At 42.9% G+C, this 20319-nt stretch overlaps 1 protein-coding gene across 3 annotated transcripts in view; it reads right to left on the bottom strand.

Annotated features, from left to right (window-relative positions):
- SNCAIP (synuclein alpha interacting protein) overlaps positions 1-20319 on the bottom strand; it is a 372935-nt gene that overhangs the window by 83116 nt on the left and 269500 nt on the right. For all 3 annotated transcript variants that reach the window (XM_069226977.1, XM_069226964.1, XM_069226971.1), the window contains exons 7-8: positions 18314-18427; positions 5476-5601 (exon numbers count right to left, since the gene is read on the bottom strand). In XM_069226977.1, the coding sequence (XP_069083078.1) occupies positions 5476-5601; positions 18314-18427 (240 nt within the window). The remainder of the gene's footprint in view (positions 1-5475; positions 5602-18313; positions 18428-20319) is intronic.

The following is a 20319-nucleotide window of genomic DNA, read 5'->3' on the forward strand; positions in this document are numbered from 1 at the left end:
AAGATGATGTCTGCAACCTCATCAGGAAGGCAAAAGGATTGTAGCTGGCGCCGCCTAATCCTCATGTTTGCAGCAGCAGCGTATAGAAATTGGGATGAAGGTCTTTACCAACCTGCTGCAAGAAGAGGTCCACTCTGTGGAGAAGGCGACGAGGTGGTTGAATGCTTAGTGCCAACATATGGGTGCACCAAGCCCTCCTCTCCCTGTCTAGAGTGATTAGAATCATCCGTGGCCAATATTCTCACACTTCCTGCAGGACTCTTGATATTATTTACATTGGTGGGAACCAGTACAGCAGGCTGAGGCCCGCTGAACCTAAATGCACCTCACAAGGAACTATTTGATAAGAAAAGTATGGCACAAAACATTGGACACTTTCTATTCTGGGCCAAGACAAAGAAATCCACAAGGGGAAACTCAAATCTGGAGCTCACTTTTGTGACCTCAGCCTGTAGCTCCCACTAGTTGGCCTCCAGCAGAAGGAGATCGAGAGCATCAACTCTGACATTGAGGGACTCTGCCAGATGAGCTGCCAGTGGATAGATTCCCCACCCTACGTAGTCAGTAGATAAAATGGATAGTGGTGGTACTGTCTGAAAGAATTTAGAGGGTGCCACCTGAGACACAAGGAAGAAAGGTCTATAAGATCAGACAGACCAACCACATTTTGGCAGGCATTACTCTGATAAGAACCAGAGTCCTTGTGTCATCCTGTCAACCAGACTAGTGCACCAGCCTAGAAAGGAGACAGCTGTGACCAAGGTGGCCTAGGCTTCCAGGGGGCAGAAAAGTTGACCCCTTAGGAGGTCAAAGGGGTCCATCCACTAACACTGATCCTGATGTACAGACTGGAATATCTCTAACCTTAAGTTGAGAGGCTCCTTTGATGTTGCAACCACTGCATTTCCAGACACCAGTGGAGGGCTTACATCCATCTAGCATGAAGCACCAAACAGATGCAAGAGGCAACGAGTAGGGGTGTGTGAAATTCATGTAATTTCCTTTTGCATAATTGCACAAAATTTCAGGGAAATTAGGTGAAATGCAAATCTGGCATTCTGTACATTCTTTTTTAGCACAGAGTGCGTCCTTGAATGAAAAACTGGCACAAGGACACACTCTGTGCTAAAAAAATAGTGCAAAAAACACAAGCGCTGTGAACAAGAGATGTTCATGTTTTGTCTGCTTGTGTTGCTCCAGTGATCCTGCAATAAGATTTGTTTTAACCAAGCAATTCCCAAACACAACCAGGTGGCTCCTGTACACAAGAAGGATTGGAAGATGAAAACAGCTGTTCTGGAGTTCCATTGATACAGACAGCGGTACCGGACTCAGGCCAGCAATCTGAACTTGTCTTGCCAGATGAACAGGTGTAATTAGGTATAAAAAACACATAATGCAAGATGCTGTGAATTATGAAGGCAAAATGTACAATTTCAATAGAATAGAGAAGTAGCATGTGCAATACCTGCAGAACCAGGATCTGAACTTGAGTAAAACACACTGGAATCATCACCTGAATAGCCACATTTGCCTGAGGAGGAAAAAGGGCCTTCATAATGGTTGTGTTGAGCACCGCCTCAATAAAAGTCAGCCTTTGTACTGGAGTGAGGTTTCACTTCTCTATGCTGATTGTAAAGCCCAAATAGTGGGTAGGAATCTGCACCTGCTGGCAAATGTTCCTGGACACGTTTCTGGGGTTTGCCTTCACCAGTCAGTCACCCAAGTACAGAAATACATGAAGACCTAACCTCCCAAATGAAGCGACCACGACTAACAGTAGCCTGAGGCTTTTGTCAATACAAACTGAAGGATCACAAATTAAAATTGTTGGAACACAACATTGAATCTCAATTAGCGCTGGTAGGCAGGGAGGACTGGAAGATGAACGCAGGTGCCTTTGAGGTTCAGGAATACCAACCAAGCTCCCAAGATCAAGGACACCTATACCTGATGCAAGAGACAGAATTCTGAACTTTTCTGATCAGATGAACAGGTTCAGAAGACAGAGATTCAGAGTAAGTGTCAGGCCTGCATCCATAGATCGAGGCATGAGTCAACACACACCATCTGAAGGTGGGGGTGGACAGTGAGAGGAAATATCCACAGCAGATCACATGGATGACCCCTAGGCCCATTGTTTTGGCCTCTTAATTGGTGACAAACTGGAGGACCATCCTTCCCACCACAGCAAGACAAGTGGAATGAGAGAGGAATTCAGATGGGTTGAGAGGAGGCAGAGTGTGTAGAATGCAGTGGGGACTGGATCTGCTGCTGCTGATCTGGTTCAGATACACCTCTGTCCACAAGGAAATGATGCATCTATTGAGACTTTTGAACAAGCGGAGACAGTTGTGGTTGCCAGAACTGAACTGACCCAGAAGTGAAGCCGTGACCCACGAAACCTCCATTTTGTTGATGTTATTGCCATACAGGGGAGGCCAGGAACAGGGCTACTGCTGAAGTGTCGTAAGGAAGAATCTGCTTTCTTACCTAATAGACGTTCTCCGTCAGAGGTCATGCTTTTAAGCGTTACCTTAAGATCCTCTGAAAATCCAATGGAAACCAACCCAGCATGGTACCGGCCACACCCACAGACTAGGGCCACAGTGTCTGAGGATCCAAATCCACATTTCATGGAGTCAGCCACTCACTAGGTCTGAAAATGGTTCTTCAAGTGCTATGGAAGGTTGATGGCCGAGAGTTTGCCCAGTTCCTCTACAGGATGGCGAGGATAGAGAGGCCCAAAAGTCACTTGACATCAGATTTGTGTAAAGCCAAGACAACTGAAGCAAAACCTTTGCACCACAAGAGAGGTGGGTGAACAAAATGCAATGGGAAACTACAGAGGGTGTATGGTGACCTGCCAATAGAATGATGGCCCGAAAAGGTTTTCTCCCATGTACCCATTATGGGGGTCTACAAAAACCTCATTGAAAGGAAGAAAGAGCTCTGCAGAAACTGTGGAGGGTTGCACAATTTGCTTCAGAATGCTTGCCATCACTTCCACGGCTGTGGTGAAAACGATACCTCCTTCGAGGTAGGGCCATAGAAGTTAAGAAAGATCCTCTTCTTGAGAAACATCTATGTCACTAGCATTTTGTAACTCTAAATAAAGGCCAGCGCTAGTATTATAACGAGCACTCTTCCATTCAAACAACAAATATGAAGGCTTTCTATGAAAGATCCAAAAGGTGGTGCATGAAAATCACCAAAGAGGTCTGGTAAACTTTAGTTGTAAAATGTAATAAAGTGTTGCGCCGTGCGCACATTCTAGGTATCAGTTACTATCACAAACGCGTGAAAATGTTTGATAATTGGCAATTTTGAAAACTCAGCTTCTGCTTGGCTAAACTGTTTTCAAAACATCCTTGCATCCGTAGGAGGTCAACTTGTTGATCACAAACATATGGTCTCAAAATTGTACCGTGCTGCACAGATTCAAACTGGCAAAAATAGTGTAATAGAGCAGCTATTTTTATAGCAAATAAAACAAGAGAACAATGAAATACTGATGCTCATAACATCTGAATTGCTTCAAACATTGCTCAATAAAATGTTCCTTCCCTCCCTACAAATATTCTCAGGTACCGTCATCATGTAATAAGACACAGACTCACATGACCCTGTACTTGTAGCGTTTTTCAGATTAGTGCACTGATATGTTCTGATGTGGTTGACAAAGTTACAGGTAGTCACCCTATGCCCACATTTCGTCAACATATGCCTGAATTCCTCCCACTCCTACTAACACAAAAGCATTCACCCAAATTAACACATATGCTTAAAACACACACCGCCACATTAATACAGATACACAGTAACACAAAAAGACATAAATGCAGTCGTGTTTATAGGCAAAAAGCCCGAACAGAAACAAACACAAAGACTAACATTCAGGGAGTCATCACATGGCCATGTATTACCTTTATAGTAGCCCTGTTTACAAACTTCACAAAGGCAGGTAAAATTATTATGCAGCCTGGTAACCCAATTATGTGCCCATATATCGCCTTAATATTCATATCCCGAGATACTGTATATGTTTCTCTAATGCACCAGACATGGTATGCAGCCAAGGTTGCAAGCTGAGTTTGCCACTCCAGCTGTGCACATCAGTCGGATGCAGGAGTCATGGCGAGCACCAGATGGCTACACGCAGATATTTAAACAGTTGAGTAGTACATAAAGTAAATGGTCCCAGGCCATGAACAGGGTTTACCACTTGAACACACCTCGCAAGGTCTGTAACCTTTAGTTTTGAGCCAATATTAGGATGAATCCAAGTGCCCAACCCGTTCTGATACGAGGTCCTCACTGAACACCCCCCATTTAAAGGTTGCAATCAGTGTTTGGAACAATTAAGTAGTATGCACAGTGCATGGCCACAGAATGCACCACATGTACCCCATTGACACATATCAAACAGCGCCGGTATGCTTTGTGATGAGCATGTGTGGATAAGATGGGGGTCATGTTAGGTCTAACATGTTAGGTGTATTGCTGTGGTACACTCAGTGAATGTTCGCAGGCCGAACACTGAAATGACGCAGGCGTGGAGCCAGGTGAAAGTTGCAATCCATGTTTTGTATATGCTCTGATGTCCAAGCAATGTGTGCACCACTACTATGCAGCAGACATTGTTTACACCTGAAAGCAGCAGGCTCTTTTTGTTACATCTCAGTAGAAATGTATCAAACAATGACATGAGGCAGACACTGCACACTTCAAACGTTTGTAAAACATGGTCCGAAGGTTGCAGATTGTGCATGGATCTTCTAAGTGGTGCACACATTGCACTACTGTAGGGTGCCAAGAAAGGGCACTGTAGGGTAAATGTCGTGATCATACATATACCGCAAATGTACATAGGAAGCGAGGTACAGCAGAGTGTGCCCCCAGAGCTGGACTTTTTGTATCTATCAGGAGAAGTGGACCACAGTTAAAGAGTGCATCCTGTTTGTGGAACATCTGAGCAGAATACAGAGTGAACTGTCTGCATTACTCAGACAGAGCTAAGGTTGTGTACTGTATCTTTCGAAGCAGTTCGGTGAATTTATCTGTGAGGAAAAACTAAGACAAGAATGGAAAAAAAAAATCAATAACCGGGAATTCATACAAGGTGCTACACCAAAACAATCCACAAAGCTCGACGCAGGGTACATAACATTACTCTCCTCAAGCATTGCGAATACACCTGGTACTGGCCCAACCAAACAAAGATGAAAGCCTCAAATGTCATTGCTTAAACCCCAGAAACACGGAGGTGCCTCAAACAAATCGACTATCAGCAAGAAAAATGACAGGAGAGAGAATGAGAGAACCAAGTGAACTTAAAGAGAAAAGATCTTAACGAATAGAAAGTACTGTACGAATTAGCGAGAAGATAAAAAGGCAGACAAAACAAAGAGAAAAGATTGAGAGGACAGGAGATAATAGAGAAAGAGCAAAGTAAGAAAAAACAAAGGAATTCACCTGTATGCATCCGAGGTGCCCATGCTGGGCAGCTACATGAACTGCACTATTGCCACAATGGTCTACTTCATCCAAAGAAATCCCCTGTTCTTGCATAAACTGGAGAAGCCACAGAAGGATCTTTTCCTGTTTAAGATAAAAAAAGAAACATTCGTGAAACTAAACCAAATGTTAAGGAATCTTACAGAAAGAATATTAGAAAGTAATAAAAGAATCCCATAATTTATGATACTTGACGGAGCCACTGATAAGGTAGTATCCTACAGCTAGCACATTCCCTGCTGAAGTGTGTGTGTTTGAACATATAAACATATATATCATTCTGGTAAAAAAAAAAAAAAAAAACACTAAAAAGGGAATTCAACAAAATGTGTACGTTTGCCAAATTAGCTTTTTTTAACGAATAGAAAGCCTTGTTGCAACATTGGCTTTGTAGCTACAACCATCACACTAGTTCACTGACGACTGTTAAGTATCAACACATTCACCACGCAAAGGTTGAGGGAAGTCTGCAGAGATAGTCTTGTCCTCGTCCAAAATATGACACATGAGCCCCAATTCCTGGTAATACCAAGGATGGAGAAATAAAATAGATTCCATGTGTTTGGGGAACAGCGCGTGAAAATTGGTGTCTGGTTGTTTACCATGTTTTTCCATAGTCTTCTACATACGGTTTTGGCTGCTTTGTGCAGTCGACATCTACATGTTAAACACACAGAATTTATAATTCTAATTTGAGTTACAGGGGTCACTGGATTTAATGGCCAACAAATAATTCTCTACTACAGAGACACGCTCCATCTTCACTGACGTAAGGAGCAAACCACTCGAGAGTTTGTTGTGATCTTGAACTTGACATTGGCTTTTATAAAATCCTGTTACCCAGAACAGTACAATGTGAAGCTACCAGCAGCAGGCTACAGTATAGGGGGATACAATTGCATGGTGGGCAAGGGCATGCTAATAGTGAAGAGTGCTTTGATGGTCCTTTGTTGGGCAGACGAATGTTTCTAAAATTCTAAGACGACAGCAGAGGCCAAAGGATACAAAAGACTTGACTTTATTACTGTTTGATCACTCCAGAGTCTTGGAGGCAGTGCGCTAAAACACTTAATATAAAAAAGGTAATTCTTCCAAAGTCAGTCTTTATTCTGTGTTAGGCAAGGTTGTAAAGAAAACAGATGGTCCATGTATAGTCGTGATTAGAAGCCACACCAGTCACTGACTGACTGCCCAGTAATCAATATGGAACCACCACTTTCCTCCAAAAGAATTCTAGACTTTATTGACAGTGTGGACCTGCCTTGCTGCCAGTGTGTGGTTGGGAGCCGCTTCTGCACTGAGTTGCCCTAAGGAAGCTAGGATCCCCATGCTCAGGTGTAGGCATCAAACCCCTGCAAGGCTATTCTGCGGCTGGAAAGGCACCCATGGGGCGAAGGACCTAGAATCCAATTCAAAATTGACAAAGAAAAGGGGACTTTTTAAGACATCAAATCCAAATAAAAATGAAAATAACTTAAGGTCGTAATAAGAACAATTAAAACAATATACAGTCATTAAAATGCTGTTAACTTTGTTTGATAAAACATGACTTCATTTGAGATAGCTTTAATTTTCGGGCAAAAGTCAAATTCAGATTCTCAGAATCAGGGACGCAAGAGATCCGCCATATTAGCTGTAGGTTTATTAGAGGTGTACCGGGTGTGCACAGGGAAGAAAAAAGAACAACAAGGTTGACACATCTTACAGCCTCAGTTGATACTTTCAAAGGAGTTCCACGGAGAATGGCTTTTCACTACGACCTACTGCGCTAATTGAAGCTAAACTAGATTCGTTTATTGTTTTGTTTATTTCCTGATAGCAGCTTTGTTACTGCATTTTCAAACAGGGTCCTTTGTAAACACACTATTGCACCCAGATTCATAATGAATTTGATAATACAATATTAACTGGTTAATACAATATTAACTGGTTAAAGGCTTGGCAGCTCACTGATATAACACACACACATAAAATAACCAAAACATGTTTAAAGAACCAGTTACTTACTTTCTGTAATGTCTTATCTGGTAGAGGCTCTATCTAGCCACAGATGCCCTACCTTACAATAATCCCCAGGCATCAGACTGGATGCAAAACCTTTGACAGGCAGTATCCCTGCGCACAAGTGAGTCCTCTGCAGCTCCAAGTGCATCGTCTGCACCAGAAGTGAGGTGCGCAGTGTCTACATAGGCCCTACTCCAGCAAGCTGGCACCAGTTTCTTTTTGCGACTTTCCACATCAGAAGCGTGGAGCCACAAGGAACACTGATCATTGGTGTGCAAAGCTAGGCCCCTTGAAAGGGTAAATCCTCTACATTATAATCCGCGGGCAGGAAGGGAGGGTTGGTAAGGAATCTAAAGCTAGATAGAGTTTCTACCAGATAAGGCGTTACCGAAGGTAAGCAACTTGTTCATGTGGTATAGATTTCTAGCTGCAGATTCCTCACCTTAGAATAGATACTCAAGCAGTACTTCCACATCCAGGGACCAATACCTCCCCAGATGTGGAGATGCAATACGGATTACACTGAAAAGTCCTGCAGAATCGAATGGGCATTGTGACCGTGACGCCAGAGCTGACTCTCCTGACATTAGTGCTTTGTAAACGTTGGAAGGAAGCCCATGTTGCTGCTGGACAGATATCCAGGACAGGAACTCTGCAGGCTAATGCAGTGCCCGCGGGCTTGGCTCTGGTAGAGTGAGAGTGCAAACCCTCCAGGATTGCTTTATGGCCAATGCCAAGCAGATTTTGATACAGAGCACTATCCACTACGAGATGGCCCACTTCTCCACCACCTTCCCTTTCTTGGTCCAACATATCCCACAAAGAGTTGATCGTCCACCTGGAACTCACAAGCGCAATCAAGGTAGAGCAACAATGCTCTATTTGGTCCAGCCGGTGGAGTCTCTCCTCTTTGTTAGAGGGGTGATACGGAGCGTAAAAGGAAGGTACAGTGATGGACTGGCCTACATGGAAAGGAGTTACTGTCTTTGGTAAGAAGGATGCTTGAGTTCGAAGAACCATTTCGTCTGGGTAGAAAGTAAGATACAGAGATTTTGCAGACATTGCCTGTAACTCACTGACCCTCTAGCTAGATTTTATCAGCACTAGAATGGACATTGTGATGATTAGAAGCCTGAGTGGGCATTTGTGGTGCAGTTCTAAGGGAGTGCACACCAGGAAGGTAAGAACCAGGTTGAGGTCCTTCTGTGGCATAATAAAAAGCACTGATGGGAACATATGCTGGAGACCTTTAAGTAACCTATGTACAATAGGGAATTTGAAAAGGGATGGCTGGTTTGGCAACCAAAGAAATGCTGAAATGGCAGAAAGATAACCTTTTAAAGTGCCCAAAGCAGAGCCCTGCTGGGCCAAGGAAAGAATAAACAGAAGAACTTGAGAAGTGGGTGCAGACAGAGAGTTAACATGTTTAACCGTACACCATGTCACAAAGTTGCTCCAATGGCAGGCATATCCTGTCTTGGTGGAGGGACATATGGCCACCAAAATAACACTGCAGACGTCAGATGGAGGGTCGAAAACTGTCAACTGTCGCTGTTCGATTTCCAAATACGCAGGCAAAGCATGTGCAGGTTCATGAGCAGAACACTGCCCTGTTGCTGCGATGGAAGATCCTCCAGAAGAGGCAGCCTGATCGGAGAACAGATGCTCATGCTCAACAATTCGGGATACCAGACTCTCTGTGTCTAGTTCAAAGCCACAAGAATGACTTGGTCCGGTCGTTCCTGATCTCCTTGAGAATTCTGGGCAGGAGTGGTATTGGCAGAAAGGCATGGAGGAGGCCAGAGCTCCACTCAAGACAAAAAGCATCTCAGAGTGAGCATTGCCTTGGAAACTCAAGTGCCCAAAACTGCTGATACTGTGCGTTCTCGGTAGTGGTGAACAGACCTAGCCAAGGCTCTCCACACTCTTGAAGGAAACCTTGTACAACCTTCAGATGGAGACACCATTGGTGATCTACTTGGCATTGACAGGGGAGTTTGTCTGCTATGGCGTTCCGAGAGCCTGCCTGGTGTTGAATCGCCAGGGAATGTCCTGACATTCCAGACAGGTCAAACTCAAGGCCTCTTGACACCGAGTCCATGGCCCCACCTAGTTTGTTGCAGTACTACATGGCAGTGGTGTTGTACATGAACACCTGCACCAGCCTTCCATTGAACGAAAGAAGAAAGGCTTCCAATGCCAAACAAATCACCCAAAGGGTCCAATACTTTTATGTGGAGCCTGGATTACACTAGAGGCCAGAGTCCACTGATCTACACCTCTCCCAAATTGCTGAACCAGACCAGGAGTGACGCATCTGTCACTACAATCAGCTCTAATCATGGATCGTCAGCCACCAGTGCAGGTCTTTTGCAGTTGCCTCCGAGAACTGGACCATGTGGAGAGATTTCCCTGATGTTGCACCACCTGGAGCATTAGGTCCCAGTGCAGAGCCCCCATATGCCAATGGGCATGAATCACAAGCAGGGTGCAGGAGGCCATCTCAATGAAATCCAGGATAGATGGCATCGGTATCATAGCCTGGACTCGCTGTTCTGGAAGATGGGTCCAAAACAGCACTGTGTCCAGATCAGCTCCGTGCTGATAGAAACGCCAACGTTTGACCCTAGTCACGAGGTGGGTGATGGCTGCCTGAGACAAGCTTGCCTTCAACAGACAATTGTCGAGATAGGGGAAGACTGGCATCCCTGATCTCCGCAGATGAGCTGCAATTACCGCCATCACCTAGGTGAACACCCGAGAGGTCCTGTTAAGACCAAAGGGGAGGATAGCAAACTGAAGTTGTTCTGGCCTACTGTGAACCACAGGTAACGTCTGTAGACATGCAGGACGGGGATGTGAAATAATGCGTCCTGCAAGTTCAATGCTACTATCCAGCCTCCTGGGTCCAGGACAGACAGAACTTGAGCCAGTGTGAGCATTTTGAATTTCTCCTTCTTGAGGAAGGGATTGAGAAGGCGCAGGTCTGGTATAGGACGTAGGCCTCCATCCTTCTTAAGCACCAGAAAGTAGCTGGAACAGTAACCACAGCCTGCGTCTGATGATAGCACCATCTCAATGGCTCCCTTGGTCAAGAGAGTCGACACTTCTTGAAAGAGTAAGGAGAGGTGGTCCTCTGTCAGCCTGTCATAAGTGGGTGGCTTGGGTGGAAGCGGCGTCACAAAGAAGAGGTAGTACACTTTGGACGAGCTGCACAACCCAACGGTCTGATGTTATTGACCTCCAGTAATGACAAGCCTACAGTGCAAAGTCGGGTGCTGGAAGATGGCAATGAAAGGGGTTCGAGTAGTTGGGCGAAGGACAGAAAGGAAAATGTTACTGACCTGTAACTATCAATTAGTAGCATGTAGTAATCTAGATTCAAATTATTTGCACAATTATGCAATTTATTGCAGGATGTGGTCATTGCAAGCTGTTTTTGATTGAAGTAAAGGTTCCATCAAATATACCTGACCATTTCCTCCACAGAGCTATATGTAACTACATTTTACATACAGCTAATGTGCATGACAAAATGTATTAAAAACAAAGATTTGTTTTACAAATGTTAGTTTTTTTGGTAATCGATCTTAACTGCAAACCTCTGAAGGCCTTTTTGATCATCCTCTTAACAGGGGAAAAAGTATTTCAATTTGCCCAAGTGTTACTTATTTAAAAAAAAAACATATTGAGGTTTGAATGTGAACAAGCTAAAAGTTTTTTTCACACGCAGCTCGCCAATGTTAAGTTGGCAAGTGAGAATTTGCATCCCCTAGCAAGTTTTAGACGCTAGAACAACTTCTGGCAAGATTTCTCAACGCAGATGCCAGGTCGCAAGTATTTGGGTTGAGAAAGTTGCTGCTGGAGTAGAAAATATGCTCGAGCGGCAGAAAGAAGCCAAGTTCTTTGGCGCACCATGTGGTGCCGCTTAGGCTGATTTTACAGCGCCTAACCCGCTCCCTGCACTAAAAATCAGTGCAAGCAGCGCAATGTGTCCAAATTCTATCAGTTCATGGAACTTTGCAGAATCTCAGTTGAGTTTTTGTGGAATTCCGTGGAGTTAAACTCTGTGCATGCCGCCCAGGCCTACTCGTAACCAGTGGGCAATCTGCAAATTTATATTGCATGTGCTCCCTAAATTCCTTCTTGCCCATTAACCTGTCCTCGCAAAGCAGCAGTGCAAGTCTAAGGATGCCTGTGGACAACAAAAACCCCAACTGCATTTGGTGCTAATCTATGATCACTCCACATATGGGTGCCTACCTGCAGTCCAAAAACTCCATGTGAAAAAAGTGATGCCTCCAGCAGGAACCAAGTGGGGCCTCATGAATGACAATGAAGGGTGCAACAAGGAAAGAGACAGCATAGTTCTGTATATACTGAGTTTGGTGTTGGGTGCGGTTTCACAAATAAGGAACAGTCATATTTGAAAGAATAAACACTTTCATTAGATTGTCAAGCAGCATTACAACATTAGTAGCACAGAGGTACAGAACTTCGGTGTTCCCTCTAGGATATACGGGCCAGACGTACTAAGGGGTTTTTGTGGTCGCAAACCCTCCCAATGGGTAAAAATCAGGATTAGCAACACCAAAAAGTAGTTCTGCATTTGTACTAAACCCATTTTACGCTTCAGAAAATAAATTCAAAATAGTGAAATGGGTTTAGAAGTGGTTACATGTCTTGGGTATCCGTTTCAAATACCGTATTGGTACCCTATGTGTTAATGGTTTGCAACCACATACCGGTTGCAAACCATGGATCAGTCACCTACTGTCAAGTTGGGGCAGGTTAACTCATTTGCAAAAGAGGACACCTCAGGACCTTTCACCCTTTGAAAACTGGGGTGGCACTGCCAGCTCTCACTATAGTGTTTCAAAACTAAAAACCTTTTTTTTTTCTTTTAAATCAGCCCCATTTCTCCAGGAAGGAATGGGGCTGCTTTAATACTTTAAAAAATACACCAAAAAAGTATTCTGCTTTAAAATGTTGACAGGTATGGTGGTCTGCACTCCCTTGCAGGTCATCACCCCTGTCTTGGCATCCACTGGAGGTCACAAAACGTCAGTATGGAAACTGCAACCACTAATTGCACCAGTGTTTTTGTACATATGGTTCTATCTTTTAAGGAGGCCCTGAAGCAACAAATGCACAACGTCTCTTCAGCCACATACAGCCTGATAATATGCCACTATACCAATCAATATTGGCCTCAAAGGTACAGTCTACTCAATAGAAGTAGATTGTGGATTTTGAAATGTGGAAAGGTCACCTGCATGCATCAAAGAATGTTGGTCACACGAATGGCTCACCAGGCCTTTTGTGCCACAGCAGCAGACTTAATAAAAGACAGAACTTCAATTGCCCACAGAGACACACTGAAGGCATTCTTTAAAGATATCTATTATAAAGAGGTTCTTTAAAAACATATTTGCACTTGGTTTAGTTTATATTCACTCCACCAGAGTTTAGTCACACATTACAAATATCCGGGCAGGAACATCATGCTCATCTTTGCAGCCTCTGTATTTATATTAGCCAGTAAGCATCCTCTCTCCATGACCGCTCAGTTTCATTGTATTGTATTGTATTGTAATAGTATTTATATAGCGCTTACTACCCCTGACGAGGCGTCGAATCGCTTTTCGGTGAGTAGCACGCTACTCTGGAACCCAACAAGAATTAGTGATGGATTAGTATTGGGAAATATGAGTAAAGTTTTAGTATTATTATGAGTTAATTTGAGCCGCGGATTTGAGAGTTTGTTAGTTAGATTGACTGGAGTAATGGAGGGGAGGAGGAGGAAAGAAATCCAGAAGTGTTAATTAAGAGTATATCCCTCATTTACTCAACCCGAAGGCTTGGGATGAGTAAAGGGGGGTGGAGGAGGGAAGAGTCTGTGGAAGGGTTAAGGAGAGCATAGTAGCAGGGTGAGATAAATGAGGGAGAATTTAGTAGGGTTGTGTGGGAGGTCATGGTAGTAAAGTGAGGTTTGGTGAGTTAGATGTGGAAGCGGAGGGAAGAGCTTAGGCAGAGTTATTTAGGAGATGAAAGTAGTAGAAAGGATTTGGGATGAGTCAGAGTGGGAATGGAGGATAGTTTGATAGAGACATGACATATGATGATGGGTAGATAAGTGTGATAAGATGAGAGCAGGGATTCATAGATATCTAGTATAACAACCCACCCAGGAGCCATGCAATGACCCACGAACATGCCAAGCACAGAAACATATACACATACATACATATATATATATATATATACACACACACACATATATACAAACACACATGAATACACACATATATGTACATACACTACATTATTAAAACCATGGGTAAATATATAAAGGTATAAGGTGTAAGTACCTAGGGTACCCACTACAAACCAGGCCAGCCTCCTACAACAGTACCTTCCGTTTGGTTCACAAAAGGCTACCAAGAACACAGTTTTAGACAGAGGTTTAGTGATCTTAGTTTAGAGTTTATGGGGTGCTTGAATATCAACTCCTGGCAAAAGATTTCAAAATTACAGCACATGGTGTGGGGTAGCAAATTTAGACATGCATACAGTTTACAGGACGGATGTGTAGAAGTGTGCAGATTATATTGGCAGTTCTCACATTTACAAGAGGCTCAGGAGACTGGAAAGCCTGATCAAATACCTCATACTAGATTATCAGTATTCCCCTTAGAATTTTTATGTGGCTACCCATTCAAATTGTCGGCTTCAGCTTCTGGTAAGACTTGTGTAGACCAGTATGACCTCAATCGGTTTAGTGCCAACATTTGCCCTAGTCATTCATTCATATATACTGCAGTTTTCAATTAGAGCCGGATCACAATTAAGTAGAGGATTTCAGAGTAAGGAGAAAACATTTAGCCCTTCCCCATTCACGAAGCATCCTTCTTAGAGGATACAGTAACAACACATCAGTCTTCAGTGAGCACAAATAAATGCTTCTCTTATGAAAACAAGCATGCGTATGGGTTCTCACTTTTGCCAGCTAACCTAACACATTCCACATGTTACTGCACTTTCTAGGACTATAATTTGTGGATGTTTGTGTTGGTCTATCATTATTCTAACCAAAAATAATAGTCAGCAAAATTGGAAACATTACTTTGGTGCATCCACCTCACTGTCTGTCATCTGGCACTGGAACAACCACAAATATCATTCTGAACGGGCTCACCCGCTGTTACGCCCGCCATTCCCAGGATAAGTAAGGAGTGTCTTTCTTGTAAGTGAGATTGGCTTTGTTCTGCATGTGTTTGTCTTTCTATGGATCATGGCTATGAAAGCACCCTTTATTGGAGGGTTAGTTATCTATCCAAGGGACAAGACTTCAGACTTGGTTTGGCACATCTAACTTCAAATAAGGGGCAAGACTTTTCAAAGTCTTTACTGAATTTGTCCTGTAATTACTTTTGTGAGAAAGGGTAACTTTACAGCTGGGGGAACATAGAGTTTGAAAAGGAGCACTAGGAGGACCCGCAACAATTGTGATATAATAGTAAAGTCCCCCGGGGGTAGATCGAGAACACTGTTAAACCATTAAACCAATTTCTCTGTTAAGAGTACTGAGTAGGAAGAGCAGAGTGTAGTGTGGGATCAAGGGAAGAAAGCAACGCAGAGAGCTAACAAGGAAAGTGATGCATGGTTTAAGAAGGAGGTAGGCCAGGTCTTCTGACTCCACATCACACTTTTGTCACTGAGCAAAGTTGGATGGATTGTTTAATTCAACCTTTCGTCATACATTTCAATCTATTTGCTCAGAACTGCCAACAAAAGTGTTTTTCAATTCCCAATGATAGAGGAGAAATATAGGAAGGCCGCAGGTAAAATGTGTCAGGATTTAACTTTGAATTGGAATTTGCCAGATTAAGGGTAGCCTAGAAAAAGCAAGGGGGGACATCTGTGCAGGGAGCTCACAGAACAAAGACATGCAAATCCTAAACAGATTTCTGAGGATCAAATGAAACCCTTGCATGAATGTTCATGACGTCCTGATATGGATTCCCTGGTGGCTTCCTATTTGAATCTATTGAGCTTTTCTTTGTTTTCTTACAAAATGTTCGAACTTCTATGGCAGATCTTTAGGCAACTGGTGAAGAATGAATAAGTGGGCTAAGTGTGCATAATACACCGTCACCAACCCCACCGCTCTAATTTTTTCCCCAGCTAACAGTTTTTGTTAAATGCCTCCACTGCTGAGTCCAGTGGTGTGAGTGACATCAGATCTTGTCAGCAGAATACCACAAACAAGCCTGGGCACAACCTGGCTAGGAAAGGCTCAGTGGTGATAAGTTCCCATATAAGGACACTGCTACCTCCATCGTGGTCTTAGACATCCTACCCCTTCTATCATGCACTGGGGCATAAGGAGTCTCCTTCTTTTGCTTGGAGCTAATATGATGGCTGCACCCGTTACTAACTTATCCCTATGAAACAAAAACAGACTTGGGCATTAAATGTGAAATAAAGCTCTTATGAGAGTGTCTAAGCAATCAAATGGATCCATCAGCATTCATGCCGATTTTCCTCTTAACAACGTGAGCAATCAATCATCGGCACTGGTGAAGGTTTTCCTCATACAAAGTAGAACAAGGGTGTGTATGCAATAAATACCCATTGTGTTATTGTTGTATGTTGACGGCGTATTGGACCTGCTGGGCCAGTTTGTATGCTATCTTGAATGTGCCATGAATAAACACACTGTAGGCATAGGTTGAAGTTTCCTGAATTTGATTGAAGAGCTCACAGATGCAGAATGAGTACAAGTGTTACTCAAACAAAGAAAGTCTTCCTAAACAGATGTTTTTATCGTTGCAGCAAAAAATACAGGAGGTGGCGGCAGTTGTTGTTGTGGTGGTAGTTGTTTTTGTTGGAATCTGTTTTTGTCTGCATATGAGTCTGTGCAGGTGTGTGTGTGTTTTAAAAAATCTGTCTATTGGGGCTGTTGCCAAGTTATAAGTCGTACAAGATAAATCCACTGGAAAGACAGCAAATGGAAGGATGGATATGCAATTTCTTTTTGTGGGCTGTAGTAGAAAGGCACCAATTTGAAATGACGAATGACTAGGAAAGTGATAATGGAAGCCATAATGCAGGGGACAAATTATTAGATGAGGTAAACTTGTCACCTGGTTTGATGCCTCCACAATAGCCCAATGCGGGAATGCAGGTGGTGATGGAACATGGTGACATTAATAGCTAGTACTGCATTTCGCAATGTTTTCCGACATAGCAGACTAAGGGACTGAAGGAGAGTTCACACGTTTTTATGGTGTGAGAGGGAAGGATCTGTGATCTTCGTAATGTTTGCTTTCTTGATAAAACAAAGCAAATACATAAATTCCCCATGTCCCTATAGCAAAGGGGAGGACCTGAAAGAGCAAAAAATCATTATACATACTTATCATCAAACGAGTCATCCTGGGGGTGGGGGGAGGGGGAATCATACCACTACTGCCCTATCAGCCTGAGTGCACGTGCGCCAGGTACTTCCTAATCGTTATGATGTTTTTCATTACTCAGTTTAAATACACAATCTAATGAATTGAGTGATGTCCGCAAAGCTCAAACCCAAAAGCTCTGAAGAAAAGGCAAGAATTAACTCTTTAAGGAATTCTTAAAGAAAATCAGTACCCCTCAGGCTCCCCAAGTTAAACAATTATATCCATACTATACCTCGGACTTGTCACTCACATGTTTTGATGTTTTCATTTAACTTTTTTACCTGTTAGAAGCGGCACTCAGACAACATATTGGACATAACGAATACGCAAACCTTTAAACGAAGGAAATCTGTAGTAAAGGGGGAGGGTGTTCGTGTGTGGTGTTCTTTTAAGGCATGTGTGCGCCAGGAATGTTCCTAGGATTCTGGCAGGCACTGGTTACTCCGCGGCTGGCGAAGGGAGAACAGTGCTGCGTCTGGTTTCCGTGAATACATGTATGTACTCAGTCAACTCTGTGTGTCGTGTCACCTTCAACACTATCCAAGCATCAAGAGGCATCAAAAGCATTTGATTCATGTCTGTAAATGAGGCTATGGAGCGGGCGTCCTCTGCATGGTGCAGTTATGTTACAGTAACTCAAAAATCTGCTGTGTCAATCAATTAAAGGACATAAATCGCCAGTCCAGTGAGTATGTCACTGTGTAAACTGACAACTCTGGAAAGGTGGGCGGCAAAAATATTTCCCAAATTAAAATTCCAAAGTAGAGTTTAGCAGTAGCACAATGAAAGCAAGAAAAGAAAATGGTTTAATTTGACTTTCAGCCAAAACATTAAGTGTACAATGTGATAAATCTACAGCATCTCTTCAGGTGCCACAACTGCCTCAGTTCGCAAATCTTTCCATTAACGTTTTTTTTTTTTTTAACAAAATGTCAAAGCAATTACCAGGAGAGTTTGATAAATACCCCCTCACTGCAATACATCATGGTTTGAATTTGTAATTTGTACAGTTCCTGCGAACGAATTAATCATGCCTACTGGAACGTGTGAACTTATGAACGAGGTCAGCAATCACTGTATTAGACACAGAGGGAAATCTCGAATTGGTTCTCATGGCATCAGTGGGAACAGTTCGGGGAAAGCTAAAACTACTTTACTGAATCCCATCCTTCAGCTGTTACAGGGAAAATGGGGACGCGTGTTGCAAGTGCCAGTAGTACAACCCTTTTGGAGGTTAGTGCATGTTACCAAAAACTATGTGTGTTGAGTTTTATCATTTTAAGCTCCTGAATCTTCTACCCTGCCCAAACAAACAAAAATGATCATACCTGCCCATAACTTGCTGCATAGTGAATAAGGCTTGGATGATCCTTTGAGCAGCTCAATTCCGCAATGGCTTCTGTTTCGCTTACCATCCAACGCACACACTCCAAGTGGCCATTCTGAAACAGAAAAAACAAACCACGAGCATTTTAACCTCTTACTCTATCCATTGGTGTCCTACCAACTAAATTATCTGAAGCTATTTAATGCTATGGAAATTATACTGAGTTGGAGCAATGAGCATAGGGAAGACTTAAAGACTTTTCCTAGTGAGGTGATATTGATAGCCAGTCTTGAATTTAGTGCAAGGCTTTTCCAGGGTTCAGACGTGTGGATAATCATTCTCCTGTACTCATTTATCTTTTGATGTCAGTGCAGTCTTAGGAAGGTTATGGATGTTAGTAGTAATATAGCAACATATTTTTCAGCAAAAGTAGTTGGTGCTGAACCAGACAAGAATTTAAAAACTAGGGCACAATATACTGAAATTTGTCCCTGCTGGCTGTGCATTAATGGGACTGGTTTAGAATATATTTGGCCAAATAAAATTCTAGAGGCTTTATCATGCTTCGTCAGTCAAGTTGTTGTTTTTACTTGATTGAGAAGCCTGCTTGTAGCGCTTTTACACAATCAAGTTTGCAATATTTAGATTGGCAACTATTATCCCAGGAAGGTGGATGTGATATAGGGAAAGATCATCTTGAGATGCCACTATGAGTAGGAAGTTAATCCATCTAATACACTGTGTCCAAGAAGCATTTGCTTTGCCCAAGAAGACAACAAACTTCTGGACTTACAATATTTGCAATAAAATTCATATTGATGTGGATACATGGGAGAGTTCCATAAAATCTCCATGCTTTTGAAGAACCCAACTATGCTGCAAACACTGTTTAACGTGATTAGGTCCAGTGACAGCTTTTCAGGAAAGATAAGGAATAATGTTCTTGGAACGTCTCAGGCAACTGCTTCGGCAGTTATTTATTCAGCGCCTTGAGACCCTCACGGGTGAGTAGTGCACTTTAAAAATTCCTGATTGACTGATTTATTAGAGCTGGGATTTCCATGCATTCGTTTGGCATGATTGCTTACTAGTGATTAATTGGGAACTGGGAAGTTCAGACTGCTTATTTGACAGCCATGGCATCTGGCTTGGACATGTACCACAGTCATATGAATTTAAGTTAGCAGGATATTTTTTTGTGACTAGTGACTTCTTGAGTGTACAACCTTGTGATAGTGGTGCATTATTATATAATTCAGAAGGCTGGGTCAAATAGTGAGGTGGCAGCACGAGAGAGGACGTTTCTGGCTGTATAGGTTTATCATGCTTTTAAGGTTTTTGAAAAAGATATGACTTTAAAGAGTCATGTGCAGAGGGAAATTTGGTAAGAGGCTTCCTACGAGAACGTTTTCAGGAGTCCCAGAGCACTCAGGGGTTAATGGGCTCAGATTCTAACAATCTAAAAACCACTAGTGTGCTGGGGCTTGACCTTACTGTTGAGCCACAACATAGCACCAAGTACGCTCAGTTACCATGAGACCCTCAGAATAGCGAAGTTGAGCAGTCCAAGTCTTACCTAAGGAGGAGGTGTGGGTTTAGACACTCGGCACTAAATATGCATCAGGTAACAATCAAGGCCCTGGCAATACTTTACTTTGAAAAAGAAAAGTACTTTAATGCTAACACACACAGTGAAAAATACTGTACATAACAAGCAGATCTTTCATTAAGGGTACTATTTGGAGCAGTTTACTCTGTAATCTAGAGACAGTCTCTTGTGGCAATGTGCATTTGAACTTAGCCTGTGTGGGGAATCCCAACGGGAGTATTAGGGGCAGTTCTGGCAGTGTTGCTCTTCCTCTCAAGATCAACGTCTTAGATCCCCATATAGACGTGCCCTCTTCTTATATGTCTTGGGTACCTTTCTGTCCTTGGTCAAGTGTTTGTGAAGTCCTGTTCCTGCAGATGTCGCTGTGAGCAGGAGCAGACCCACTCCTGCTGGTGTGC

Source organism: Pleurodeles waltl, chromosome 1_1 (assembly GCF_031143425.1).
Source record: "Pleurodeles waltl isolate 20211129_DDA chromosome 1_1, aPleWal1.hap1.20221129, whole genome shotgun sequence".
Lineage (NCBI taxonomy): Eukaryota > Metazoa > Chordata > Amphibia > Caudata > Salamandridae > Pleurodeles > Pleurodeles waltl.